This window comes from Carcharodon carcharias, chromosome 4 (genome assembly GCF_017639515.1).
Source record: "Carcharodon carcharias isolate sCarCar2 chromosome 4, sCarCar2.pri, whole genome shotgun sequence".
NCBI lineage: Eukaryota > Metazoa > Chordata > Chondrichthyes > Lamniformes > Lamnidae > Carcharodon > Carcharodon carcharias.
Genome location: NC_054470.1, coordinates 135,584,055 through 135,610,939, shown reverse-complemented (window position 1 = coordinate 135,610,939; position 26,885 = coordinate 135,584,055). Strand labels below are relative to the sequence as shown.

The 26,885-nt window shown below is 42.0% G+C and overlaps 2 protein-coding genes across 6 annotated transcripts in view; one reads left to right on the top strand and one right to left on the bottom strand.

Annotated features, from left to right (window-relative positions):
- The window catches only part of fam81b (family with sequence similarity 81 member B), a 54,817-nt gene extending 40,252 nt beyond the window's left edge, over positions 1–14,565 (top strand). Inside the window, exons 7-8 of the mRNA XM_041185337.1 lie at positions 12,395–12,590; positions 14,429–14,565. Coding sequence (XP_041041271.1) covers positions 12,395–12,590; positions 14,429–14,565 — 333 coding nt within the window. The remainder of the gene's footprint in view (positions 1–12,394; positions 12,591–14,428) is intronic.
- A 6,418-nt stretch (positions 14,566–20,983) lies between these two features.
- The window catches only part of ttc37 (tetratricopeptide repeat domain 37), a 108,292-nt gene continuing 102,390 nt past the window's right edge, over positions 20,984–26,885 (bottom strand). For all 5 annotated transcript variants that reach the window (XM_041186443.1, XM_041186444.1, XM_041186446.1 and 2 more), the window contains 3 exons: positions 25,258–25,388; positions 24,106–24,229; positions 20,984–21,765 (listed from right to left, as the gene is read on the bottom strand). In XM_041186443.1, coding sequence (XP_041042377.1) covers positions 21,688–21,765; positions 24,106–24,229; positions 25,258–25,388 — 333 coding nt within the window. In that variant the 3' untranslated portion in view covers positions 20,984–21,687. The remainder of the gene's footprint in view (positions 21,766–24,105; positions 24,230–25,257; positions 25,389–26,885) is intronic.

Genomic DNA, 26,885 nt, shown 5'->3' with positions numbered 1-26,885 from the left:
CTCCACTCGTCACATCCTGCCAATCCAAAAAAAGACCCATTTATGCATACTCTCTGCTTTCTGCCAGCCAGCCAATCATTTTTTTAATTCATTCATGGGATGTGGGTGTCGCTGGCATTTATTGACCATCCCTAATTGCCCTTGTTCAGAGGACAAATAAGAGTCAACCGCATTGCTGTGGGTCTGGAGTCACAAGTAAGCCAGACCAGGTAAGGAGAACAGATTTCCTTCCCTAAAGGGCATTAGTGAACCAGATATGTTTTTACAACAATCAACAATGGTTTCATGGTCATCATTTGATGTTTAATTCCAGATTTTTATTGAATTCAAATTCCACGATCCACCATCGGATTAATTTGTGGGATTTGAACCCAGGTCCCCAGAACGTTACCTTTGGTCTCTGGAATATTAGTCCAACGACAATACCACTACGCCACCACCATCTTCTATCCATGCTAATATGTTACCCCCTACACCATGCACTTTTATTTTCTGTAATAACCTTTGATGTGGCACTTATCAAATGCCTTCTGGAAACCCGAGTACAGTATGTCTACAGACTCTAATTTATCCACCACGCATGTTACTCCTTCAAAAAACTCCAATAATTTGGTTAAACATGATTATGCAGAGGAAATCCCAATGCTGGACAAAGGGATAAGTGATGGAGGATAATGGTGTGGCCAACCATATTAAACACTGGAGAGATCAAGGGGGACAAGAGGGAATAATGCACAGCAATCACAATCAAAAGCTTTCATTTGTGACTTTGCCCATGATAATCTCAGTGCTACAGCAGAGTGGTGGCTGAGGTTCAAACGGTGTTTTTGGAAACATAGACGTAGGCTTCGGAGATGTTATAGAGTTGATCTTCCAGGCAACTTTTCTTAGTAGACACATTTAACTTATTTACAAGACAGGAGCAGCAACTACATGTGTGCATCCAACTCTATAACTAATGAAGAACTCTTTCCTAGAGGTTCCCTGTGCTGTTAATGGGTTTACATAGATCATGTGATCTTACAACACAGGATTATTCTTAAAGGTTACAGTCCAACATTTCCCAAAACCATAATTATTACATTCCTCCCTCTTTAACTTTTCTATACATTTTGTATTTACAAAGTCTGGAAGGAAGAGTAAATATAGACCTGTTAAGGCACAAGGAAATAATGCAAGGCTGGATTGCATCTATTTTAATGCAAGGAATCTTACAAGTAAGGCAGATGAATTGAAGGCATTGATTAACACATGGGAATATGATATTGTTGCTATTGCAGAGACATGGTTGAGGGAAGGGCAGGACTGGCAGCTCAATATTCCAGGGTATAGAATCTTCAGTCATGACAAGGGGAATGTAAAAGAGGAAGTGATATTGCACTGCTGATCAAGGAGTCAATTACTGCAGTAAGGAGAGATGGTATCTTAGAGGGCTCCTCAAATGAGGCCATATGGGTAGAACTTAAAAACAAAAAGGGGGCAATCACTTGCTGGGAGTGTACAATAGCCCTCCAAACAGTCAGGGGGAGATAGAGGAGCAGATATGTAGGCAAATCTCAGAAGTGTAAAAATAATAGGGTAATAATAGGGGATTTCAGCTTCCACAGTATTAACTGGGATAGTCTTAGTGTAAAAGGCTTAGGGGTGGGGGTGGGGGTGTAATTCTTAGTGTATCCAGGAGATCATCTTGAGCCAGCATATAGAAAGTCCTATAAGAGAAGAGGCGGTACTACTCCTAATCTTAGGGAATAAAGCCGGGCAAGTGGTAAAGTGTCAGTGGGGGAGCATTTCGGGGATAATGACTATAACTCTGTAAGATTTAAGGTAGTTTTGGAAAAAGACAAAGATGGACTGGAAATAAATGTACTGAATTGGGGGAAAGCCAGTTTCAATATAATAGACAAGATCTGGCAAAAGTGGACTGGGAGCAGCTGCTTGGAGGAAAGTCTACATCAGACCAGTGGGAGTCATTCAAAAAGGAAATAGTGAGAGTTCAGTGCCAACATGTTCCCATAAAGGTGAGGGGTAGGATCAACAAATCCAGGGAACCCTGGATGTCAAGGGATTTAGAGGATTGGATTAGGGAAAAAAAGGAGGCTTATGACAGCTGGATGGCTGTAAACAACAGAAACTCTAGAGAAGTATAGAAAATGTAGGGGGGTACTTAAAAAAAGTAATTAGGAGAGCGAAGAGGGGGCATGAGAAAACACTGGCGGGCAAGATAAAGGAAAATCCCAAGGCATTTTATAAAAAATATTGGGGAAAAAATTAGGGCCCATTAGGGACCAAAGTGGCAATATGTGTGTGGAGCCGGAGAACATGGGTGAAGTTTTAAATGAGAAGTTTTAAATTAGAAGGATGATGTAGGTGTAGAAGTCAGGGAGGGGGACTATGATATACTTGAACAAATTAGCATCAAAAGGGAGGAGGTATTAGTGGTTTTGGCAGGCTTAAAAGTGGATAGGCCCAGATGAGATGTATCCCAGGCTGCTATGTGAGGCAAGGGAGATTGCAGGGGCTCTGACACTAATTTTCAAGTCCTCTCTGGCCACAGGAGAGGTGCCAGAGGACTGGAGGACAGCGAATGCGGTACCATTATTCAAGAAGGGTAGTAGGGATAAACCAGGTAATTACAGGCCAGTGAGTCTAACATCAGTAGTAGGGAAACTGAGGGAAAAATTTCTGAGGGACAGGATTAATCTCCACTTGGAGAGGCAGGGATTAATCAGCATGGATTTGTCAGGGCAATATTATAGCTAACAAATTTGATTGAATTTTTAGAGGAGGTGACTAATTGTGTAGATGAGGGTAGTGCATTTGATGTAGACTACATGGGCTTCAGTAAGGCTTTTGACAAGATCCCGCATGGGAGAATGGTCAAGAAGCTATGAGCCCATGGGATTTGGCAAATTGGATCCAAAATTGGCTTAGTGGCAAGAGAAAGAGAGTGATGGTTGAAGGTTGTTGTTGTGATTGGAAGCCTGTGACGAATGGTGTACCGCAGGGATTGGTGCTGGGATTCTTGCTGTTTGTAGTGTACATAAATGATTTAGACGTGAATATAGGAGGTATAATCAGTAAGTTCACAGATAACACATGGTGTCATAAATAGTGAGGGGGAAAGCCTTAGATTACAGGACAATATGGATAGGCAGAGCAGGGGCAAATGGAATTTAATCCTGAAGTGTGGGGTGATGTATTTTGGGAGGACTAACATGGCAAGGGAATACACAATGAATGATGGGACCCTAGGAAGCACAGAGGATCAGAGGGACCTTGGTGTACATATCCACAGATCCTTAAAGGTAGCAGGGCAGGTAGATAAGATACTTAACAAGGCATATGGGATACTTGCTTTTATTAGCCGAGGCATAGAATATAAGAGCAGGGAGGTTATGTTGGAGCTGTATAAAATGCTAGTTGGGCCACAGCTGGAATACTGTGTGCAGTTCTGGTCGCCACACTATGGGAAGGATGTGATTGCACTGGAGAGGGTGCAGAGGAGGTTCACCAGGATGTTGCCTGGGCTGAAGCATTTCAGCTATGAAGGGAGACTGGATAGGCTAGAGTTGTTTTCCTTGGAGCAGAGAAAGCTGAGAGGGGACCTGATGGAGGTATACAAAATTATGAGGGGCATAGATAGAGTAGATAGGAAGAAACTTTCCCCTTAGCAGAGGTGTCATTAACCAGGAGGCATAGATTTCAGGTAAGAGGCAGAAGGTTTAGAGGGGATTTGAGGAAACATTTTTTCACCCAGAGGGTGGTTGGAATCTGGAACACACTGCCTGAGGGGATAGGGGAGGCCAGAACCCTCACAACATTTAAGAATTTAGATGAGCACTTGAAACACCATAACATAAAGGAACCACTGGCTAAATAATGGTTACAGGCGGAACATCATTTTGTCAGGGTATCTCCCTTTGTCTTAAATGACCCACATGCTTATGGGTGACCTGACTCTCCACTTCCATGTGGTACGACAATGGTCCTGTCACAGAGCTTACTTTACTAGCTAACCACTTCGGTCCTCCACTGAAATTCTTTACAGACGCTGCTTCTCCTACAGTAAATTGTCGCTTGCGACAATGCAAATCATAAGTCGCTTTTTGGTTTCCTTGACTGTTCTCCACCTTCCTCTCGAAATTGGGAAGTATCAGGCTTAGTCTTGTTTGAAGGCGGTGCCTTAGTAAAAACAGAGGCGTTTTCAGAACTCTTGGGTATGCAAATAGTGCGAGCTAGTATTTGCATCACTGGATTGACTTGTGATTTAGATTATTGGTGGATCATGTTGACTACTCAACATTGTACACAACAGACTGGTTTTGATTAGGATGGTCAGGGCCTCCACAACTGCTGAAACCGTCATCAGGTATTCTGGCTATTTGTTGTGCCATTGCATTCTCAGCAGTGGCCGCATGTTGCTGGGAAGTTTTAAGCAATGCTGAGTCCAACACAGTGAGCATAATTTTTTGTCCTGCCAGTTGGCGTGTGCCCATCCCGATTGGGAGTAAAATAGTGCACGATGACATTGGTCGAGTATCCTGAGGTCATCGTGCACTCGCGTGATATTTCGCTTGGTGGGTGTACACTTGTGCCCGTGCTGTGCCCGCCATTAATTAAGCAGTTACTTAAGGCCCTTACTGTCCAATTGACTGATTTTTTTCCTTGCCCATGCAATTTTCTGCTCATCGCAAGGGCAAAACTGGCAGATGGCCAGCTGACGTTTGCACCAACCTCATCCAAGGGTGGGATTAAAAGGGTCAGCAGCATTGCCAATGTGAGTAGTGAGGAGTTTTGGAGAGAGTTTGCAGCTGGTTGCTTATTGGTACCTGGCAGCTTCATCTGTGGCTTCATTCTTAGCAATTCCAGGCTTCATTTCACGGCTCATTGTTGTCTGTCAGGCCCCCAGAGGATTCCTACTTGCTGGACCCTTCCAGGTATCAGACAGCATTCTGTTACCCTGGTAAAGGGCATTGTGGTCTCTGCTGGTGGCACCTCCTCTGAGGAGGAAGAGAGGGATAGAAGAGAGAGGAGGCCACGTATCCCTATGCAGATTCCAGGGGAAGGACCTGGGGGAAGGTAGGTGCAGGCACGAGGGGTGCAGGGCCAGCAGGTGGTGCAAGACAGAAGGGGCCTCAGAAGACGCCGCTGTCCTGCTGCCAAGATTTACAGCGGCGATGCAGCTACCTCAAAATGTCTGAGGTGCAATGCCGAAGGAGGCTTTGCCTCTCAAGGGAGTGCATGACCTCCATCAACCAAATGATTGGCACTGAGATCAGCTCCAACTGTGTTGGTGGACACCCCATGCCAGTGGCTCTGAAGGTCACAGTGGCCCTCAACTTCTATGCCTCCAGCTCTTTCCAGGGGTCAGTGAGGGATCTGTGTGGAGTCCCCCAATCAGCTGTCCAGTTGTGTCAAGCTGATGACAGAAGCTCTGTTCAAGCAAGTCCTGACCTTTATTCTTTACCGCACAGACAAGGCCAGCCAGGCTGAGCGAGCCAGAGGCTTTGCAGTGATTGCTGGGTACCCCTGCGTCCAGGGTGCAATTGACTGCACACATGTGGCCATCAAGGTGCCAGCAGGTCAACCACGTGCCTTCGTCAACAGGAAGGGATTCCACTCCATGAATGTGCAGAAAGTGTGTGATCACAAGATGAAGATTCTACAAGTCTGTGCAAGGTACCCTGGCAGCTCCCATAACGCTTACATCCTGAGACACTTCCAGGTGCCGAGGTTCTTCAGTGCCCCAGCCTGACTGGATGAATGGCTGCTGGGTGACAAGGGCTATCTGTTGAAAAGGTGGCATATGACACCTCTCCGCCACCCAAGAACAGAGACAGAGAAGAGTTACGAGTCATGCCCCCATAAGGGCGGTGGTAAAGAGGACCTTAGATCTTCTCAAGATGTGCTTCCGATGCCTGGACCATTCAGGGGAGCACTACGATATCCCCCAGAGCAGGTGTCACTGATCGTGATTGCATGCTGCGCTCTCCACAATCTGGCACTGGGAAGGGGGGACCCACTGGAGGAAGAGGATCTTGACATAGCTGCACAGGCCACAGATGATGAGTCCAGTAGTGACTCCAAAGAGGAACACATTGAGAAGAATGCTGAGGGTGTGGATCCAGATGTTGGTAACCTTCAGGGAGGCAGGGACACCAGGGACTGCTTGATCCAACGCTCCTTCAGCTAGACTACCAAAGTTCAGCTTTAAGCACATGTCGGGGCTGCTGCCTCCATCCCGGATATCTGAAATTACCCTTTCATTTGAACTCAAAGAACACTCAGTGCCTGTGCAATAAAGTTTAGAGCCACAAAGTCCAGCATTGCATACTGGCGTTCCCTGACCAATGAAATAAAAAAGGTGAAGCATATTAGGCCGTGATGACAAAAACACAATTTATGCCTTTCTAACAGTTCAATAATCTTAACAGAATCATTTGTTATTCAACATCAGACCAGTATACATAAAATAAACAAAAATGAACATAAAATCACCCGTGAGTTGTCCCTCTTGTGCTCATGGTGCCTTTAACTTATGTTGCGAGTGCTGTGTCCTGGTGCTCCACACCCCTCCCCCCCCCGCCCTTGCTGGCACTGGCCTTGGAGACAACCTGCTGACTGTGCTGTCTTGTTGGCCTTGATGACCTTGGCAGTTATCGTCTGACCTGTGGAGCCTGTGCTGGCCCTGCCTGGGAGGGAGCGGTCAGTGCCACAGCTGGCATCTCCCCAGCAGTCCCACAGCTGCCAGCACCCTGGGCACTCCCTGCCTCCACCTGCACCTCAAGCGATTGTGAAGTGCCCTCACCAATGTGCGCTAAGATACTAGCTGCTCCTCTAATGCCCACCGAGGTGCTGGTATCTGCACTGGTGCCCGCTTCAGAAAGCAGGTTTGACATAGGTGCAAATGACACCTTGCTGTCCCCCAGTGTCAGGGGTGGTCCTTTGGGGTCTGGAGAGCGAATGCCTGCTGGTGAACCTAAAAGGGAGAAGGAGGACATGTCATTAGCTAAAGTCATCACACTGTCACTGTGCATGCCAGGCACCCTGGTGAGACAATGGAGATGTGTATCATGGTGCCATCGTCTTCCCATGATCAATGGGGACTCTAGGTTTGAGGCTCGCATCAATGAAGAGACTGCAATAGAATGGTTGCACAAGCCAAAATTTTCACCTCTGCGCACTGCTCTCTTGGCTTCATCAGGCACTACAGCCTCTCCCCGCCCAGTTGCACGTGGGGAATGCGGGCTCTCGAGCTCTAGGGCATCTTGCTCATACCTTGAGAGGATTAGGAGGCTAGCGGGGTCTCCGCCAGTTCGCAACTTTTCAATATTGTTGTGGGCTGTCGTCTTCTGGAACAACAGAGGAGCACTGATTAGTCCGCTCTGTACATGCAGTGCCATTGCAACCTGGCCAACCCCAGCTGAGGAACCACCTTGCAGGGCACTTCCAAGTCATGGCTTTCGAGCCGCAAGGCACTCAGTCCAAACAGCCAGGGCTCACTCCCTTGGCCAGCTCCAGTGTGATTGATAGTTGGCACTCAGACTCTAGCACCCCTGAGGTCCATAAGGGGACGACCAGACCTTAACACACCTACACACTGACCAATGCCAACATCGTACTCGCCCTTCCTGAGTGCAGCAGGTCATTGAAGCGTTTCTGGCGCTGCACTCAGGAGAGTCACACCATGTCACGGCTGCTGACCAGCACTGCCATCTCCTCCCATGCCCTGTTAATGAGATGTGGTGGCCTCATCCTCCCATCCCTGGGGACAAGAATGTCCCTCCAGGCAGCCTCCACCTCCAGGAGGACGCGAGGCACTCATCAGAGGAGTGGGGTACCAAGTGCTCACCCAATCTGCCCTCCCGCCTGCTGTGTCCAGCTGCACTAAGGTCCATCGTGCCAGCTCAGGAAATGTCCTCTGTGGCAGCCTTCCAGGGGCTGCCTGGGCCACTTTTAAACTGGTTACCGGGTCGCCATTGGACCTGGTGGCTGACAGGCCTCTGCCCACGCTCGGCCCTTCTTGGCCAGTGAGGAGCCCCATTTCACACTGGGCAGGCCTTAATTGGCCCGCCAGCATGAAATCGCGGTCAGGGCCCGATTGCAGGCGGTGGTCTGTTTCGCGGCCACTCCCGGGCCTGCCTGACAAAGGGAAAATCCTGCCCAGTATGTTTTTTTCCTTTTAAAAGTCGGTGCCTTATCAGTAATTCTGCATCCTTTCTACATGTCGTCGTCTTTCTACCATAGAATTTCATCCCGGCCTTCTTTTCGACTTCACTGTCGGCCAGACTTCTCTCAGGTGAAGTCTCAACTTGTCTTAATTTGGTAGTTGAGCTACCCATGATTTCATTATCTGCTCGCATCTTGGAAAGTTCTACGACTTTTGCTTTCAAAACCTCTTTAGCTTCATTCAGTGGATTCTTCATCACTTCTGTCTCCTTCTTGTGTCTGTTGGCTTCCTCCTGGAACCTTGAACATTGCTGTGTCCTCTCTGCCAACTGGTTCGTCAGTTTGTTCAGAGAGATGTTAAATTCTTCCTGTTTCTCTTCATAATTTTCCAGAGCTACAAACTTTGAGCTGAGGGAACCTTGTCATGTGTGAAGGTCTTTCAACAGGTTTTCCTTTTCTTTGTGAAGTTCACTCGCTTCATCTTTAACTCCGTCATTCAGCAGAGTCTGTTTGGATTTCTTCTACTGTTCTTTTATGTCGTCATTTAAGACAGTCTTCATTTCTTCAAGTTGCTTAATGGCTACACACTCCTTTTTCATCCTGTTGCGGTGCTTAGACTCTCCAGGCTCTTTCTGAAGTACCTTGCCTTGTTCCTTTTTCAACTCAGGACCTCTTCCTGTTTGTTTTTGAAATCTCACTGGCCAATCAACGTTAATTTCCCTCAACCAATTTTGACCTAGAAGGCTTCTACCTTCTAATACCATCATGGGTTGCTGTGCTGATTGGTGTCTGTGATGAACATGTACTCTGGTGATACCTGGTACCTGGATTTCTTCACCTGTGTATGTTTTCATCTTGGCAGGTGTTTGTTCCAAATGTAATTGTTGCTCACCTTTATTTAAATATCTGAAAGTGTGTTCTCCTATTACAGTGGTAGATGCAGCAATGTCTACTTGCATTTTTAATGGTTTACCATTCACTAGCACTGTGACAATAATTGGCTCTGTCTTCCCAACTTTCATGTTGAATAATGAATAAATGTCAGAATTGGTTGTTTCTGGCTCTTCTACCTTGTATATGTCATTGGACTTCGATTGTTGCCTTGAAGCCTGTTTAAATCTCACTTTGCAATGTTTCAACATGTATCCACTTCTGTGACAAAAATAACACTCTACCTTTTTAAATTGCCAATCATTAGGAGCGAGATTGTTTCCACGTCAAAAAAATTAGTTTTGGACTTTGCTGCTAAGCTGCTTCCTCTAACTTTTCAGTTAGCGGGGCTGTTTCCCGCTTTGTGGCAGAGTCCTGGCTTTTCACGCCACTTTTGGCTGACTGTTCCCACCTGACTAGAAGAACGGTGCCATTTTGCGCCCCTTGAATAGCTTGTGAATCCCTTACAGCGCTTTCCATCGCAAGTGCTATTTCTAACGCTTTCTTAAAATCAAGATTCACTTCAGCCAGCAATCTTTGCTGAATAGTATCTTCCTGCATGCCACATACCAAACAATCCCTGAGCATGTCATTCAGGGTTTCACCAAAATCACAATATTCCGTTAGTTGTTTTAATTTCGCCACGTAGGTAGCAATGGTCTTACCCAGGGCTCTATTCCGTGAATTGAGCCTGAATCTTTGAATTGTGACTGAGGGTTTCGGTTGGAAATGTCCCTTAACAAGGTCTACTAATTCACTGAAAGTCTTCAAATCTGGGGTAGTCGGGGCTGTCAAGTTTCGAATTAAACTGTAGGTTTTGCTTCTCTCAGGAATACTCAGGAGAATTGCTCTCCTCTTTTCCTCCCCTGTGATTTTGTTGGCTTGAAAGAACGCAAGATGTTCTATACATTGAAACCAGTTGTCTATGACTGGTTCAAAGGGATTGATTCTGCCAAACTGTGGCATCTCTGATGAGTATGTCTTCCTTTCTTTTTAATTATCTTGGATACTCTCAATCGCTGGGCTAGGTACAACACCGGATCTGATCTCATTCTCTTTGCCAGTTTGTTATAGAGTTGATCTTCCAGGCAACTTTTCTTGGTCAACACATTTAATGTACAAGACAGCAGCAGCAACTACATGTGTGCATCCAACTCTATAACTAAACAAGAACACTCTCCTAGAGGTTCCCCACACTGCTAACACATTGACTGACACAGATTGTGTGATCTTACAACACAAGATTATTCTTAAAGCTACAGTCCAATGTTTCCTAAAACCATAATCACTACAGGATATTACAGAATTAAGGAGAGATAGAGATGGGTTAATAGGTGGAGAGGACCAATTTATCGAAGGGCTTTTTTGAGTGAGGTGGGTGATGACAGCAGTCTTGTATAGAAGAGGGATTGTACAAAGGCAAATGTACCCATTAAATGTCAGCAAGCCTGGGCTAGGAAGGGTATGTTAAATGGTTCTCAGCTGATTGGGGTGGAGATTGAGGAAACAGGAGTTTGGCCTCCTGGAAGACATTAGTTTATGAGGCAGAAACTGCAAAGTGACAGAAACTGCAAAGTAACAGAAAATCAGTACAGTGGTGAGAGATGTAGGTAGAGGAAGAAGCAGCTGCTTGGAGAGTCTTAAACTTAGTACTTGAGAAATCTACTAGCTCTTCATATTTGGCATTGAAGGCAAGGGCAGAGCAGGTGAGGAAAGGGGCTGAGGAAACAGTATGTCAAGGGTCCAACATGCCACCTTGGAAGATACCATAGGAACAGAAGAATGTAGCTCAGGGGTGAAAATCTTAATTATGCTCAAGCCAAATCCAACTAAACCAGTTGTGCCATTTGCTGTCACTATCACAATTTCCCTTTTAACAAGAGTCACTTCACCAGATTTCCTGCTTGCCAGTCAAGTATGCTATAGTCAAGCTCTCCGGGCAATCTTTTCATGTGCCAGCACCTACTTGATTCAGGGTAAGGGAATCTCTTTTGGAAAATTTGATGCAGCTTGCCTTGAAATGGCAGTGCAGGCAAATCTACAGCATGGATCCATTTTTATCAGACTTTGAAAATCAGGGCTTACTTAACAGTGCTTATTGCTATTGCTTTTAAGGGATTTATTTGGGGTGTATAAAATAAATTCTCCTCCATTCACTCTTGCAACTGTCTCACGTTGCTCAAACAACAAATTAGTTTGTAAAGTTTTTCATTTTATTTTCAAAGTGTCAGTAATAATGACAGGCAAGAATCCATGAAATAGTTTTGAATATTCTCAGATCATATAAAAATTATAGGACAGTGGCTACGCTCAAAAGCTAAGAGTGCATCTTCCAAAACAAACTTCTGTTGAGACTTTGTCACAGTGAGAACAAAAATTTAATTTATGTGCCACCACCTGAGGTTTGTTTCCTTATTAGTACATTTCTACAATTTTTCATAAAGTAACCAGATCACAGCTGTCCCCTGAATCGGCCTCCATTAGGCTTAAAGAAAAGAACAGGTGCCAATATAAACACCCGAGTGTGGTACGCTGACGTTGCTTTCCCAACACCACACCAAAAACAAAGGTTTGTATAAGAGCCTATACGTCTTGAGCTAAGCTTGTTGCATAACAACTTACATGTATATATTAGTTTATTGTAGTAAATCACTAAAAGTGATTCAGGGAGGAAAAATCAACAATCATCTACTGCAATAAAAATGTAAAATAGGCAAGACTGTCTATCTGTATTACTACCATGAGTACAGTGGAGACGTACTAGCAGTCTCCACTAGGACTTATGCTGCCCTTTCTCCTTCTTTTCCTGATGGGAGCACACCTTATCAAATAAAGTACCTATGCTGTGCTTTGAATATCAAGCAAGAGCAGGATTCAAACCCTGATCTCTAAATATAATATTCTGTATGTTAATATAGATAGACAGCATTTGTTCCAATATATTGCTCCACCTAATGAATACAGAGTTTGCAACTCAGTTTAATTCCAACAAAAATAACCATTTTAACATAGTGAGGTGCCCAGGTACACCAGGATGCTGCTGTTCCATGGATTAATGTGGGGACAGATTGGATCTCCCACGTTCATAGGTTACGGAAATCATTCCTGTTGGTGAATAGAAGCCTGGCATTTCCTGCCAGTAACTTTACCATAAATTGTGTTTGGAAACTACAAAGGAAGAACAAATCAATTTTTAAAAAGTATTGAACTAAAGAATAACCCATGGACATCCAGTAGGAACACCATTTTTGTTTTAATGAGTAAGCAGTCAGCTTAATTCTAATGTTTTTTATAGGAACTGATGGAGAAGAAAATACTAGAGAGACTTAACCAGATCTCTGTGAGACTAGAAAAGCTAGAAAACAGACAAAATCTAGATGTTGAATCCAACAGAATGAAGTACTCTGAAACAAAGATCAATGCAAAACTTGCCAAAGTCGAAAAGACCATCTGGTACGAGTTAGAAAGCATAAAGAATGAATACAGAGAAGGTGAGTAATTTATTTCATGTGAATTGGTGCAGGTGGTATGATAGATTAGTGGTGAAATTTTCAACTTTTGGGATTTGTTTTGTAATCTGAAATTTCTAGCAGCAAATCTGATCGAGTTTGAGGTTTAGCTGTACAGTAAATGTTAGCAGTAGTGAGCAGTTAAATGATGCCAAAGCAAATCTGAAGCCCTGGGGAGAATCATATCTACTGAAAAAAATACACAGCAATTTCAGCACTAATTCAAGCTTCACACAACTTAAGAATTCAAAATTTATAATAATTTTTACATTTTTTATTTAGCCATGGGATGTTTCTGTTGAGATGCTCTTTGCTGTGTTTTAAAGTAGAAAAGATGCTTGTATTAGGGAATCAAAATACAAATGTTGGCACTGTGTTTTGAACAGATGCTATGTCAGTGGACTGAATTGTCAAACACATGAGATCAATTTCTAATACAAGTACTCATCATTCTTTATAACTGGCCATTTTACCCATCAGCATTCCAAAAACTACACTCCGTGCAATTTATTGTAAAACTTCATAAATGTATTTTCTGCTTAAATTCTTGGTGTAAAAACATGCAGATTTCCATTACTTTGCATTCCTTGGGTCAATCTGTTGATAATGATCTTGCCTATTCTGTCAAGGCACTGATTAGCAATAGAAAGATGGCATCTGTATGCTAAATGGAAAAGCAATTGGTACAAAATTAATGGCATTTCATTAATCTGCAAATGGGCTAGCAAACTTGTGAATAGAAAGAGATACTCCATGAATTGTGAATCACCACACATTGCTGGCCAATTTGCACTGCTCACCATTAGCTTTACAAAAATGGCAGCTCACTCTTAACCTTGTGATTTTCATTAGGTTGCTGCATTAACACATTAACTTTCTGTGTGAGTTTAATGGACAGTTAAGTTTAGTAATTAATAGTGCAAATACCCTTTTAGTAAGATCTCTAAATTAGCCTCTTGTCCAGAAAATCACAATTAAAACGAGATTTAAATAAGGTACATTTTAAAATGTAAACTTGTTTTCTTGTCTTTTTATCTCTTATTTCAGTCATTCTTTCCTTATTTCTCTTTTTGTACTTGATTTGACATTGATTTCACCCACTCAAATTCACTCTCCTCAGTCCTTCCTCAGTTTAGTTCTCAATTCTTAAATTGCATTGGTTAAGGAGACAGTTTATCTTGTTGTTCATCTCGATCCACCATGCTCAGTTGCCCTTGCTGTACTGTTATCAGCTCGCACTTCCATCAACTTTGTTGGCAAAAGGTATAAAAACTTAAAACATACATGAATAGGTTTAATAGAGCATGTCAGGAGATGGCCCTCTCCAGCAAAATCTGGATCAATGATTTTATTTGATTAGATATTATATGAACTTAGTCATATCACTCTCATGCAATTCCAAAACAAAATCAAGACGCAACTTTCCTTAATTCCACAGTATCCATGATAATTAAATAAAGTGGTCAACTTTTATATACAGAATTAAAGCTTAATAGTCGATTGGGTTAATTATAGTTTCTCTCATTAAAAGGGTACACTTAAAATGCTGTGTTCCAACTATTTTTTTCTACTTTGGCCAAATAGTTTCATTGTAGAATGCTTTCCATGGATGATGATAATCAAGCTGAAGTAAAATGTTGATTTCACATGGCTATTTAGTGGTGGGTCATAACTTTAAAAAAGGTTGCTTTTTACAATCAGTCGTGAGTTTAACATGTATCCTCAATATTTTATCATTTGTTTTTGTACTGATGTAAAATTAAACAAATGTATTTTAGATGAACTGTCTCAATATCTGAATTGCAACTTTTCTTTCACAGGGTTTCAATCTATTAAGGAATCAATCAATTCACTGAGTAAGATCAGTGATAAGAAGATAGAAATTGACAAAGAGAAGGTCCAGAAAGACTTGAAACAAATTAGGCGGCAGATAATTGATCTTAAAAGCTATCCATAAAATTCCTAATTAAATCTGTTAGATATCTGTAAGCAAATGAAGACAGGAAGCCCCTTGAGGGATTCAATCATACATTAAGCCTACAACTAATGGTTTATATTCATCTGAGCTCCACTGTAGGATTATGACTTTGTTACAATCATCTCCTTCTAAAAGGAGAAATGATGACTGATCAACCCTTGACATCTGCAGAATGCCCTTGGCTTATAGATCTACGAATCACTTCAAGTGTAACTGTGATTGTCGGAATTATTTTTTGGGATGGGGGTATTTTTTGATATTTTTCCCCGAAATTAAAATGGAAAGGTGAATTATCCCACGAAACTGTGATCAGTCAATATTCAACCAAATAAATTAAGTGCCCGTGAAAGGCAGCCTTGGTACTTGAGACTTTTACTGGTAACTTTAGTTCAACCACTGAAGTGGTTTCAATAATAATGAGATTACATTCTTGCAAGTATACACTAATGATGTGGGAAATACAAAATTACATTGCAACAAGGTTAAATGATGAAAGAAAAATCGGAAACACTGGAAGAATGATTTCCCTTATGTTTACCAAGAACTTACGTTACCCGAGTAAAATCAAATCAGAAAATGTTCATTGGCATTTAAATTAATATAATTTTTAAGTGACTTTCCATACATTGTGTTTGTGTGTCTATTGAATAAAGTGCAGAAATTCTGCTTAGTCACTATGTCCACATACATATTTTGATACAATTATAACCATCAGTGCTAACACCTAAAGGTGTAGTTTGCTTAACAATTTTTCAAAAAGTCTACGATATTGGTAAAAAAAAAAGCACGTTTTGTTGTGGTCTTGTGGGCTGTTTCACAAAATTGTTACTGTGTTTCAAAGACTTGCTCTTCATTTGTATTTTTAGGTTATTTGTTCATGCTTAGTGTTGGGAAATTGCAGTCTGTATCACAAGTAGAAATATCTTCAATCAGAACTGTTGGGCTCAAAGTGCTGGAAAATGTGCTGTTATCTTCATAATCGAAGGGCAGAATTTTCTGCCTGTTGGGCAGCTCGGCCCAACCCAATCTGCGGCGAGCGGGGAACCGATCCCCGCCGGAGAAGCAGGTCCCGCTGCCATTTTATGTGGGTGGGCCAGTTAAAGCCTGACCAATGCGCCATCCAGCTTCCTGTGCAGGCGGGGGGGTGGGGGGGGGGGGGGGGGGGGGGGGGGGTGGCGGGGGGAGTCCCCAAAATTGAGTGCGCTCTTTCACACATGTGCACATCTCCCTGAGGCTAAGTGCTGCCTCTGCGAGATTGCTTACACTTTAAAAAATATTAAAAATAGAAAAAAAAATCCCTAACATGTCCCCCTCATGTGACAATGTGGGATCTGTTAAGTCTTAAGACAATCTGTTTGCTGCAGGGGCTCCTGGCCTGCCCGCCAACCTTAAGGTTGGACGGGCAGGTCCTTTAATTGTGTAAATGATCCTGTCAATGGTCTCAATTGGCCATTGACAGCTCAGCAGGCCCGCAGCTAATTTTGCTGCGGGCCCGCCTTCCTGAAAATTTAAATGGGGCAGGATGACATTGGGCGGAACACCCGCGTCGGCGAGTGGGCCCCGACCCCTGCTCGCCAATGGCAAAATTCTGCCCCAACTGTTTCCACTAATTTTCTGGCCTCGATGTAATTTTGCTGACTCATGTCACACTAAACTTCAAGTTTTAAATATTTAAAATAGATCACCAAAGGTATTACTCCTTATCTTTACTACAAGCTGATCTTCCATCCACATACCTGATGCTAGTTGTGAGGAGCTTTGATTTCTATCAGACTTGGGACAGTCCTGCTTACACAGTACTTTCTGGTTACTGCTAATTACAGACTAGTTTTTAAAAGAAAAATTTAAGAACAAAATTAACACTTAAAACTCCCCCCTCACCAAACTCCAAGTCTTCACTCATTTAGCCCAGCTGCACTCCTAAAGAGAGTTTCTTGTGAGTCACTTTAAAATTGACTTCACAAACAGAGGGTTTGGGGAAACACCTTACAGCCTATTTCAAAAAAGTTAAAGCACCTCTGCTTATGGACAAATGGCAAGAAAAATAAAAGGACTTCAGTTTCTTTCTACCCTGTCTGCAACACAAGGAACAGACCTTTGAGATTGTACAAATTAGATAAGATGGGCCCGAGTGTTCTACTAATCACTTCTACAAACATCTTTATCTGGGATGTTGACTACAAGGAGATTCACGTGGTGGAAAATTACTAAAAGAAACCTAAAGAAAGGTGAACAACCTCTGGGCAGGATCAACCCCTATGGTTTAAACAAATAATTCAACACATTATTGGATATTCTCTTAAAGATGCCCTTGTCAAGAGAGCAACTCAGTTCATCCTGTGAAAAGGGGTACAAAAGATTGAAAACATCAAAGGTCTTTACTGTAGTCAACAGGAGAGATCCCAACAATGCATCGTAAGGCAATCTGCAACCAAGAGTTGGCCACTTTGGGGTCATTGTATGAATAATTAACGTTAACATATTTTGAGCATTCTGATGTTCTTTATTGTAGAAATAGTTATTTGCTGGTTTTATTACTTTTTCTTTCTCAACTTGTTAAATATGTAATAATTTTCTCTAATCAAATTAAATCAGTGCCTGTTTTTAATCTGTAATCATGGGTACAAGTAAACTTATGAGTGAGTCATCAATTTTTCTTTTGTAATTCATAGGCCAAAACGAGCTATAAGTCCTTGGAGGGCAGGTAGTTGTCACCTAAAACCTAGCAATTGGCATCCTACTGCCTTCCCCCACTAGTCTGAAATTTTAATGGGGGCGCAGGGAAGACATGGGATAGCCCACCCATTGGCCAATTGAGCCCCTTACACAGCCAATTATGCCTAAGCAAGAAGTTTAAAGGACTCATCCCACCAATGCTTGTAATTTCCCTGTGGCAGAGGGGATTTAGCTCCACAGGTTGGTATGGGGAAAGGGCCCCTTAGGCCCATACCCCTTCCCCAATGTTTTTCCCCCCCTTTAACTTTTCCCCCATGCCTGTCACCTAGACACCCGACCCCAGGCTTACCTGGCCTCTTCAGCATTGTGGGACTATCTGTAAGTCCCAGGACTGACCACCACTCCAGGGACCCCAAGAAAGGGGCAGGTCTTGTTTTAAAGTAATTAATGGTGCTCCTAGTGTTAAACTACTATGGGGCAGCCATCGGGATCATGGGCAGGCTTCCATAGCTCCAATATTTTAGCAGGGCGCAGGGTTTTACATACCTGTAAAATCAGCCCAATACTCCAAGACAAAATTAACTGTCACTTGGACAAACATGGATTAATTAAGGAAAGCAAGGGTCTGTATGCTCATTTATATGCCTATATCAGATGTTTGAATTTCATTTTCCAATAATTGCCAGTCTCTCATTTTCTAAATTCAGCCTGATATGTCATTGGCACTAACTTGGAGATTTTGATGAAGGTAATGTAGTTGATGTGGTGTATATGAACTTCCAAAAGGTATTTGATAAAGTGCCCCGTAAGAAGCTTAACAGCAAATATAAAGCCCATGTAATAAAAGGAAAAGATTTATCAGCAAAGTGATGGCAGGTGTTTGACAGTGCTATCAAGCAGCACTTACACAGCAATAATGTGCTCACGAATTTTCAGTTTGGGTTCAGCCAGGGCCACTCAGCTCCTGACCTCATTACTGCCTTGGTCCAAACATGGACAAGAGCTAAATTGAAGAGGTGAGCTGAGAGTCACTGCCTTTGACATCAAGGCTGCATTTGACCAAGTGTAGCTCAAGGAGCTCAAGCAAAACCAATGTCAATGAGCATTGGAAGAAAACTCTCCCCTGGTTGGAGTCATAACTAGCACAAAGAAAAATGGTTGTGGTTGTTGAAGATCAATCATCTCAGTCCCAGGACATCGCTAAAAGATAGTAGTGTCCTCGGCCCAACTATCTTCACCTGCTTCGTCAATTACCTTCCCTCCATCATAAGGTCAGAAGTTGGGATGTTCACTGCTGATTGCACAATCATCAGTACCATTCACAACTCCAGATACTGAAGCAGTCCATGTCTGTATGTAGCAAGACCTGGACAATATTCAGACTTGGGCTGATGAGTGGTAAGTAACATACACACCGCAGAAGTGCCAGGCCATGAGCATCTCCAACAAAAGAGAGTTTAACCATCTCCCCTTGACATTCAATGGCATTAACATTGTTGAATCCCCTATTATAAACATCCTGAGGGTTACCATTGACTAGAAATGGAACTGGACCAACCATATAATTACTGTGGTTACATAAGCAGGTCAGAGACTGGGAATTCTGTGGTGAGTAACTCACCTCCTGTTTCTCCAAAGTCTGTCCACTATTTACAAGGCACAAGTCAGGAGTGCGATGGAGTGCTTTCCACTTGCCTGGATGACTGCAGCTCCAAGAAGCTCAACACCATCCAGGATAAAGCAGCCTGCCTGACTGGCACCCCATCCACCACAATAAACATTCACTCCCTCCACCACCAATGCAGTGTCATCAGAGTGTACCATACAAAAGATGCACTGCAGCAACTCAGAGGATCCTTCACAACTGGAGCTTCCAAACTCACGACCTCTACTCTTAGAAGGACAAGGGCAGAAGTGGTATGGAAACTCCACCACTTGCAAATGTCCCACCAAACCACACACCATCCTGACTCAGAACTATATTGCCGTTCCTTCACTGTCACTGGGTCAATATCCTGGAACCCCCTTCTTAACACCATATGGACTGCTGCGTTTTCAGCCGGTGGTTCACCATCATCTTCTAAAGAGCAAATAGGGGTGGGCAACAGATGCTGGCCTAACCAGCAATGCACACATCCTGTGAAAGAGTGAAAAAAACAAAAGGACCTCCCAGGAAGGTCTGAAGAAGAGTTATATGGATTCAATACATTAACAAGTTGGCTGAAGGACAGGAAACAGACAGTGGTGGTGAATGGTGGTTTTTCAGGCTGGAGGAAGGTATATAGTGGGGTTTCCAGGGATCAGTGTTAGGACGAATCCTTTTCTTGATCTATATTAATGATCTAGATTTCGTGGCGCAGAGCACAATTTCAGAATTTGCAGGCCACACAAAACTTCTAAGTATTGTGAACTGTGAGGAGGGTAGAGATAAAGACTTCGAATGGGTGGACACATGGCAACTGAAATTTAATGCAGAGGATTGCGTAGTAGTACATTTTGGTAGGAAGAATGAGGAGAGACAATATAAAATAAAACTTTAAAAGGGCTGCAGAGACACCTGGTGGTGTATGTGCACAAATCGTTGAAGGTGGCAGGGCAGGTTGAGAAAGCAGTTCAGAAGGCATACAGGATCCTGGGCTTTAGAAATAGAGGCAGAGTACACAAAAGCAAGGAAGTCATGCTAAATCTTGATAAAGCACTGGTTTGGCCTGAACCAGAATGTGTGTCTCTGGACACACTTTAGGAAGAATGTGAAAGCATTAGAGGGGGTGCGGAAAAGATTTACAAGAATGGTTCCAGGGATAAGGTAATTCAGGTATGAGGATAGATTGGAGAAGTTGGGCCTGTTCTCCTGAGAGAAGAGAATTGATGGAGGTGTTCAAAATCATAAATGGTTTGGACAGAGTCAGTAGGGAGGAACAGCTCCCTTTGTTGGAAGGGTTGAGAATCAGAAGACACCAATTTAAAGGTGAATGACAAAAGAACCAAAGAGCCTGGATGCACTTAAGGGTATTGGATAGTTATCTGAAGAGAATACATTTACAGGGCTATGGAGAAAACACAGGGAAGTGGGGACTAACTAGAGTTGCTTTTGCAGAGAGCTGGCAGAGACACAACACGCCAAATGGCCAACTTCTGTGCTGTAACCATTCAATGGTTCTATAATTACTCAACATCAAAAATTGGTAACAAATTCACAAGGCTGATTTTATTTGAATTTGACGCTATCAAAATGTTCTATAAAATTTGGTACTTTGCAACATCCAATTAAGAAAATGAAGTCCACTTCTGGTGAAACGGCTTCACCAATTATTGGATATCTCTTAGGAGAATAAATGTTCTTTTGCCAGCTTTCCAAAATTACTTCCACTTCTTCCATTTTATGCCAACTGTTTCTCCCAATAGATTATGCCAGCCAAATATTATTCTGCAGCTGAAAGGACAAACTGTCCAAGCATCTATAATTGCCCACTAAAGATAGATTTAGTTAAGTTGAATTGGCCTCAACTTTTCTATTTTGCATTAGAACTAATTAAAGCCATCCATTCTGTACAACTGTTTTAAAAGGTCCCAAAGAATGGGCCCAGAGTAGAATATGATCATTAGTGAAAGTCCTTTAAATTTTTATTGGATCAATAAGACATAATAGAATCACATGAAGCAAAGCTGTAGGGAAAAACATCACAGCAATATTTTCCCAATAAGATCCATTTTAAAAATATTTAAGGATCAAGTTTTTTTATTGAAGCAGCATTATTGAAGATTTCAGTTCAATACAGAATTTACATGTTTGCTATTGCATAGTAAGTTTGACATACTTGAATACATGTAATGCAAAGCACAAAATATTTCTGCCTTAAACAACCAAGTCCATCATAGAGGTTGCATTAAGGTACATGCATCATAATGATAATCAACAGTTCTGTTATACTAAATAAAACTAAAAGAAAAATTGCAACAAAATGTTTTAAATACACTTACAGGTTTCAATAGGAAATCATGATGTGAATGCAAGTGACGTTACGTTAAACTTTGCAACAAATTTCAAACATGATTGTTTCTTTGTATTCGTACCGCAATATTACAGATCATAGGTCAAATTAAAATGAAAACATTCAGAGAGAGAAAAATCAGCATGCTTCCCAGTCGTGAAGGTATATTTGTATTTTCAGCTTTTAAGATGCAAAACATAGGAAAATATTATGGTAGAAGAGAATGTATAGATCTAGCTATTGGCAATTTAAAAAAAATATATCCAAAGTGCAACGCATGGTACTGTAGTCAATTCCTTCAAAGAAAGCCAGCCATAGGTACTGCTATTTGATAACCAGGAATCTAAGTAAAACTGGTGGCCACAGCTGCAATTGCTACGCAAGACTTTATTGTGCATGCATTTGAATTCAGATCTTTGTTTTTGTTTAGTTATTAGGACGATTCAATAAGCTTCTTGTGCAGCTCTTCCACTCTGAAATCTCCTTTCATTTTGGCATTTTGAAGTAAAACCTGGAAGAACAGTAAATTCATTTTAAAACAAAAACAATTTTGAGCAAGTGAAGATCCTTTTTGGGAGTTTGTAATACGAGTTTATCTGGCAAGTATCCGATCCATAAAGATCAGTAAAGTCCCAAGTTCAAACGTAGCTTGCGCCAAATCAGCAAAGCTCAGTCAAATCTGTGATGAGTTTGCCACAATTGATCTCAGCCTGTGCTGAGGTGGGGGGAGAAAAACAAAAAACTTAGTATTACTGCCCATGATTAGGATTCGATGCCTCTGCTGCAAATGCATGCGTGGGGTTATTGGCGGAGACTAGTTTGCCTTGCGTGCATTATTCCAATAGCTAGGTAGCTTGTTCACATACAACTGTTAGCTCTTAGAACCTATGGTTTTTCTGCTGGGCCTAAAGAGGATGTGCGGGCCAGAATTACTCAAGTAATTCAAGATTGTTCCATGATATACCCTAAATCTCACTAGGGACGGTGGGTGCCCAAACTGAATTTCAGATGGAGTTGCACATTGCTGCTCTGGATTGCACCTTAAATTCCTGCCTCCCCTGGGCCATTCAACTACTTTTTGCTCTCCTCCTTGCATGAATTTCAGTTCCACTATGTCCAGAGTATTTCATATAGATCTAATAAACATTTTCTTCGCTTGTTGGAGATTATATTATTGTGTGCGCAACAGTGATCAGGATTAGGTTTCGCTCAGTTAGTAGCAGCTTCCATAGAGTCAGAAAGTTATGGGTTCAAGTCTCACTCAAGGATTTCAGCGCATAACCAAACCTGATAGTTTAATACAGTACTGAGAAAGCATTGTGTTGTCAAAGGAAAAATCTTTCAGATGTTGAACCAAGGCCCCATGAACTTGTGCAGGTGCACATAAAAAATAATCCACCCACCCCCACTCCGGCCTTTTTTGAAGAAACATGAGACAATGATAGACAATGAGAATTTTAAAGGAGAGTGGTAGACAAGTCAATATGAAAGTGCTACCAACCAAACCTTATCATTTTTTTAATATGCAGGCTAATATTCTGCTCACTAAGAAGGGTCCTAGTCAACACTGATTCATTAACTGACACTGCTAAAACAGCTTAACTAACATTTATCCCATTGCTTTTTGTGGAATCTTGTGATGTGCAAATTAGATACTGAGCTTGCCAAGAACAGTGACTATAATTCAAAAGTAGTTCACTAACTGAAGTACTTTGTCGTCCTGAGGTTGCAAGAGGTACCATATAAATTCTTTGGCTTGATCATTAAAGCATAAAGTGATTTATTTAAAAGCAATTTAGTATTACGGGAAAAAAAGACATGCTGTTGAAGCTTTTCATCTTGCACTCATTAGGACAGAATCAAGAATTCAAAATTTCAGAGGGAGCAACAATTTATACTGCTTGAGAAAAAGCTGCTGATTGGTTGGCAAGTTGACTCCGATTGGTTAAGGTGTTGCAATAGAGAACGCACCAGGGAACTTCTGTCCCCCATGCTTTTATTTAATTCAAAAAAGGCGCAATGCCTGGTCATGTTCCTTTTGCCTACAGAGGGCAAATACTTATGCATGAATATATATAGTTTCTAGCAAGCGTAAGTAAACCACACTGCCAGCCTGACTGGTAGTTTGTGTACTTCTTAGCAAACTCAGGATTTTTCAGCAAGTACTGTCCAATCATGGAATCACATTTATGTTAGACATTATATTCTGGGTTTTGCAAGCATGAGCTGGTTGAATGTGGTCAGTACTCTGCCTGTTGTGAACAACTGAAGTGACATGCTCTTTGATAGGGTCCGCCAGTCCTTAGGTTGTACCACCTACATAGCTGGCATTGCACTGATACTGAAATTTGTATACCACATTACTCATTTGTGTGGTAGGCAGAATGCCTTTTTGGCTTGAAAGCAGCATCCTGTTAGCACAAAATACCATTTGTGTTGCTACTGCATAGCAGAAGCATGAAACGGCTAGCTTCACCTGTTGTTCAAACTTTTGAGATACTTTAACATTCCAGGGTAATTTGAGGTAGACTGGATGCTTTTCAGGTCCAAAAGTGGCGGCCTTATGCATGATACAAAGCGAGCAATGATCTGATCAGGCTAGTCATTATCCTGCAGGATAGCTTTGATGTGTACTATTTTGGCATCAAGTTTGATGGGGCTAAGGCCCTATTTACAAGACTGCCAATAAGGCGAATCTTATAGCATATGGAACCGTAGGAAACCCAATGTGTATAAAACAATTTAGCGTTAAACTTCATTGTAGCCTTATAACTGAGACTAACGCTAGCAACATGAACCGAAAAATCCTCCTCGTTTAAAAATAAAATGGTTGTCAATTGTTTAATCTTACTGTGATGAGTTCATCGTCATTTTTGGCCCACAAATGTCGGAGGAGGTACCAACGTGCAACTGATGCAATGCTGTCTGTGTAACCTGGTTGATATACCACTCTCTCCAACAGCCGTCGTGTTTCCCTGTAGGACAAACACAAGAAAAATCAATTAATTTATACTATTTAGCCGGTAAAGAGCTTCAAGGTTTAGAAATAAAGTCAATACGTTAGAATCCAAAGACTGACTATACTTTCGACTATCTGCCCCACCCAAACCTCATGATGCAGTTGCAAGTTAGTCTCTCCTCCTACTGCTCTGGGAGTTTCTCCTCCATATTGTTACATTTCTCTTGTCTCTCTATTTCTTATGTTCTCTCCTTTAAAATCCTCATTCTCTATCATCCCACTCAACTTTCCAAATTTCCATAAGATATTGTTCCTTCTTTCCTCAACCTGCGCAATGAACACATCCTCAACAATTTCAACTATTACGTCAATCCCCTTACCCTTTCTCCTCAGAATTCACTGCCCTCTTATCGTTCTGAAACCTCTCCTTCCCATATTCATGGCCACCCATTTGACCTCGCCAACTTCAGTGAACTCAAACACTGACATGATTACCTATATCTCTCACCACTCATCCTCTCAAATTTCCTTCAACTCCTTTAAACATCTGTCCATTAATAAAACCCTCCACCAAGTAACTTACGACCTCACTTAAAGAATCCCAACTATCTATCCTTTGGTTCTCCATTCAACATGACATTTATGCAGTTATTCAGCTACTCCTTTAACTCTAGAGCACAACATTCCCAGCAAAAACCTTGCCATCTCCAAATCCTGTCAATCCCCCAGTAAAGCCTCATCTCTGCAGCCCCAGGTATGAGGGGTGCAAACTTAAATGCACTTGCAGTACAAATAGTTTTAACTAATTTTGATTTGGCTTGACCACACCAAGTACTGCCTTAAATAAAACAGAAAATGCTGGAAATACTCAAAGTCAGGAAGCATCTGTGGAGAGAGTAAGTTCCAGATAGATGCCCTTCCATCAGAGCAAGATCTGCCTCGCTGTCCTCTACCAGAATCGCCACTACTCTTATCCATTTCTCAATATGTAATTTGAAGTTTTGAAAATATGCGAAGCACAAAAACATACAAGTATAACTTTACCTTGCTCCCATTTTAACTATAAATTGCAGGAGTGCTTGAAATAGACCAGCAAGAGGACAGAAAGAGATCTTTTGAGCTTCACTGGTTGCTTCTTTGACGAGTGATCTCCATCGATTGTTTTGCAGTTTAATCTAACAATAAAAAAAAGTCCAAGCGTAAAACTATTATACATAATATTGTATTGTACAGGGCATCAAGAGTTAAAAAGAATGATGTAATCTACCACCTTACTATCCAAGTTTGTAAAATCTGTTCTATTGGTTAATATATTTTATGCTAAACATATTGAAAAGGGGTAAGCTCTAACTTCATTTAATCACAGAATTGTTACAGTGCAGGAAGTGGCCATTCAGCCCATCGCGTCTGCACCGGCTCTTTGAACATTTTAACTTAGTGCCAATCTCCTGTCTTTTCCCGTAAGCCTGCACACTCTATTTAAATAATCATCCAATGACCCCTTGAATGCCTCAATTGAACCTGCCTCCACCACACTTCCAGGCAATTCATTCCAAACCCTAACTACTTGCTGTGTGAAAAAGTATTTTCTCATCTCGCATTTGCTTCTTTTGCAAAACACTTTAAAACTGTGCCCTCCGGTTCTCAATCTATTTAGGAGAGGGAACAGTTTCTCCCTGTTGACTCTGTCCAGACCCCTCACGATTTTGAAAACTGCTATCAAGTCTCCTCTTAGCCTTCTCCTCTCCAAGGAAAACAGTCCTAACTTCTCCGATCTTTCCTCATAGCTGAAGTGTCTCATCCCTGAACCATTCTCAAAAACCTCTTCTGCACTCTCCCCAATGCGTTTAAATCCTTCCGAAAGTGTGGCACCCAGAACTGTACACAATACTCCAGCTGAAGTCTAACCAGTGTCTTATATAAGTTCATCAAAACCTCCCTGCTCTTATACTCTATGCCCCTATTAAATGAAGCCTAGAATATTATATGATTTAGAAACAGCTCTTTCTACCCGTTCTGCCACTTATAATGGCTTATGTACATATACACCCAGGTCTCTCTGCTCCTGTACACTCTTTAGAATAGTATCCTTTATTTTATACTGTCTCTCCATGTTCTTTGTACCAAAGTGTATCACCTCACACTTCTCCGTGTTGAACTTCATCTGTCACCTATCTGCCCACTCCACCAATGTGTCAATGTCCTTTTGAAGTTCCACACTGTCCTTCTCACAGTTTACAATTCTCCCAAGTTTTGTGTTGTCTGCAATCTTTGAAATTGTCCCCGCACATCAAGATCTAGGTCGTTTATATATGTCAGGAAAAGCAAGGGTCCCAATACCGATTCCTGGGGAACTCCATTACAAACCTTTTTCCAGTCCAAAAAATACCCATTAACTATTACTCCATTTCCTATCCCTCAGCAAATTTTGTACCCATGCTGCTACTGTCCCTTTTATTCCATGACCTATAACTTTCATCACAAGACTGCTGTGTGGCACTGTATCGAATGCCTTATGGAAGTCCATATACACAAGAATGGCCTCTCTCTCATCAACCATCTGTTACCTCTTCAAAAAACTCCAGCAAGTTAGACACGATTCTCCCTAACAAATCCATGCCAACTCTTCTGAATCAAACCACATTTTCCCATGTGACTATTAATTCTATCCC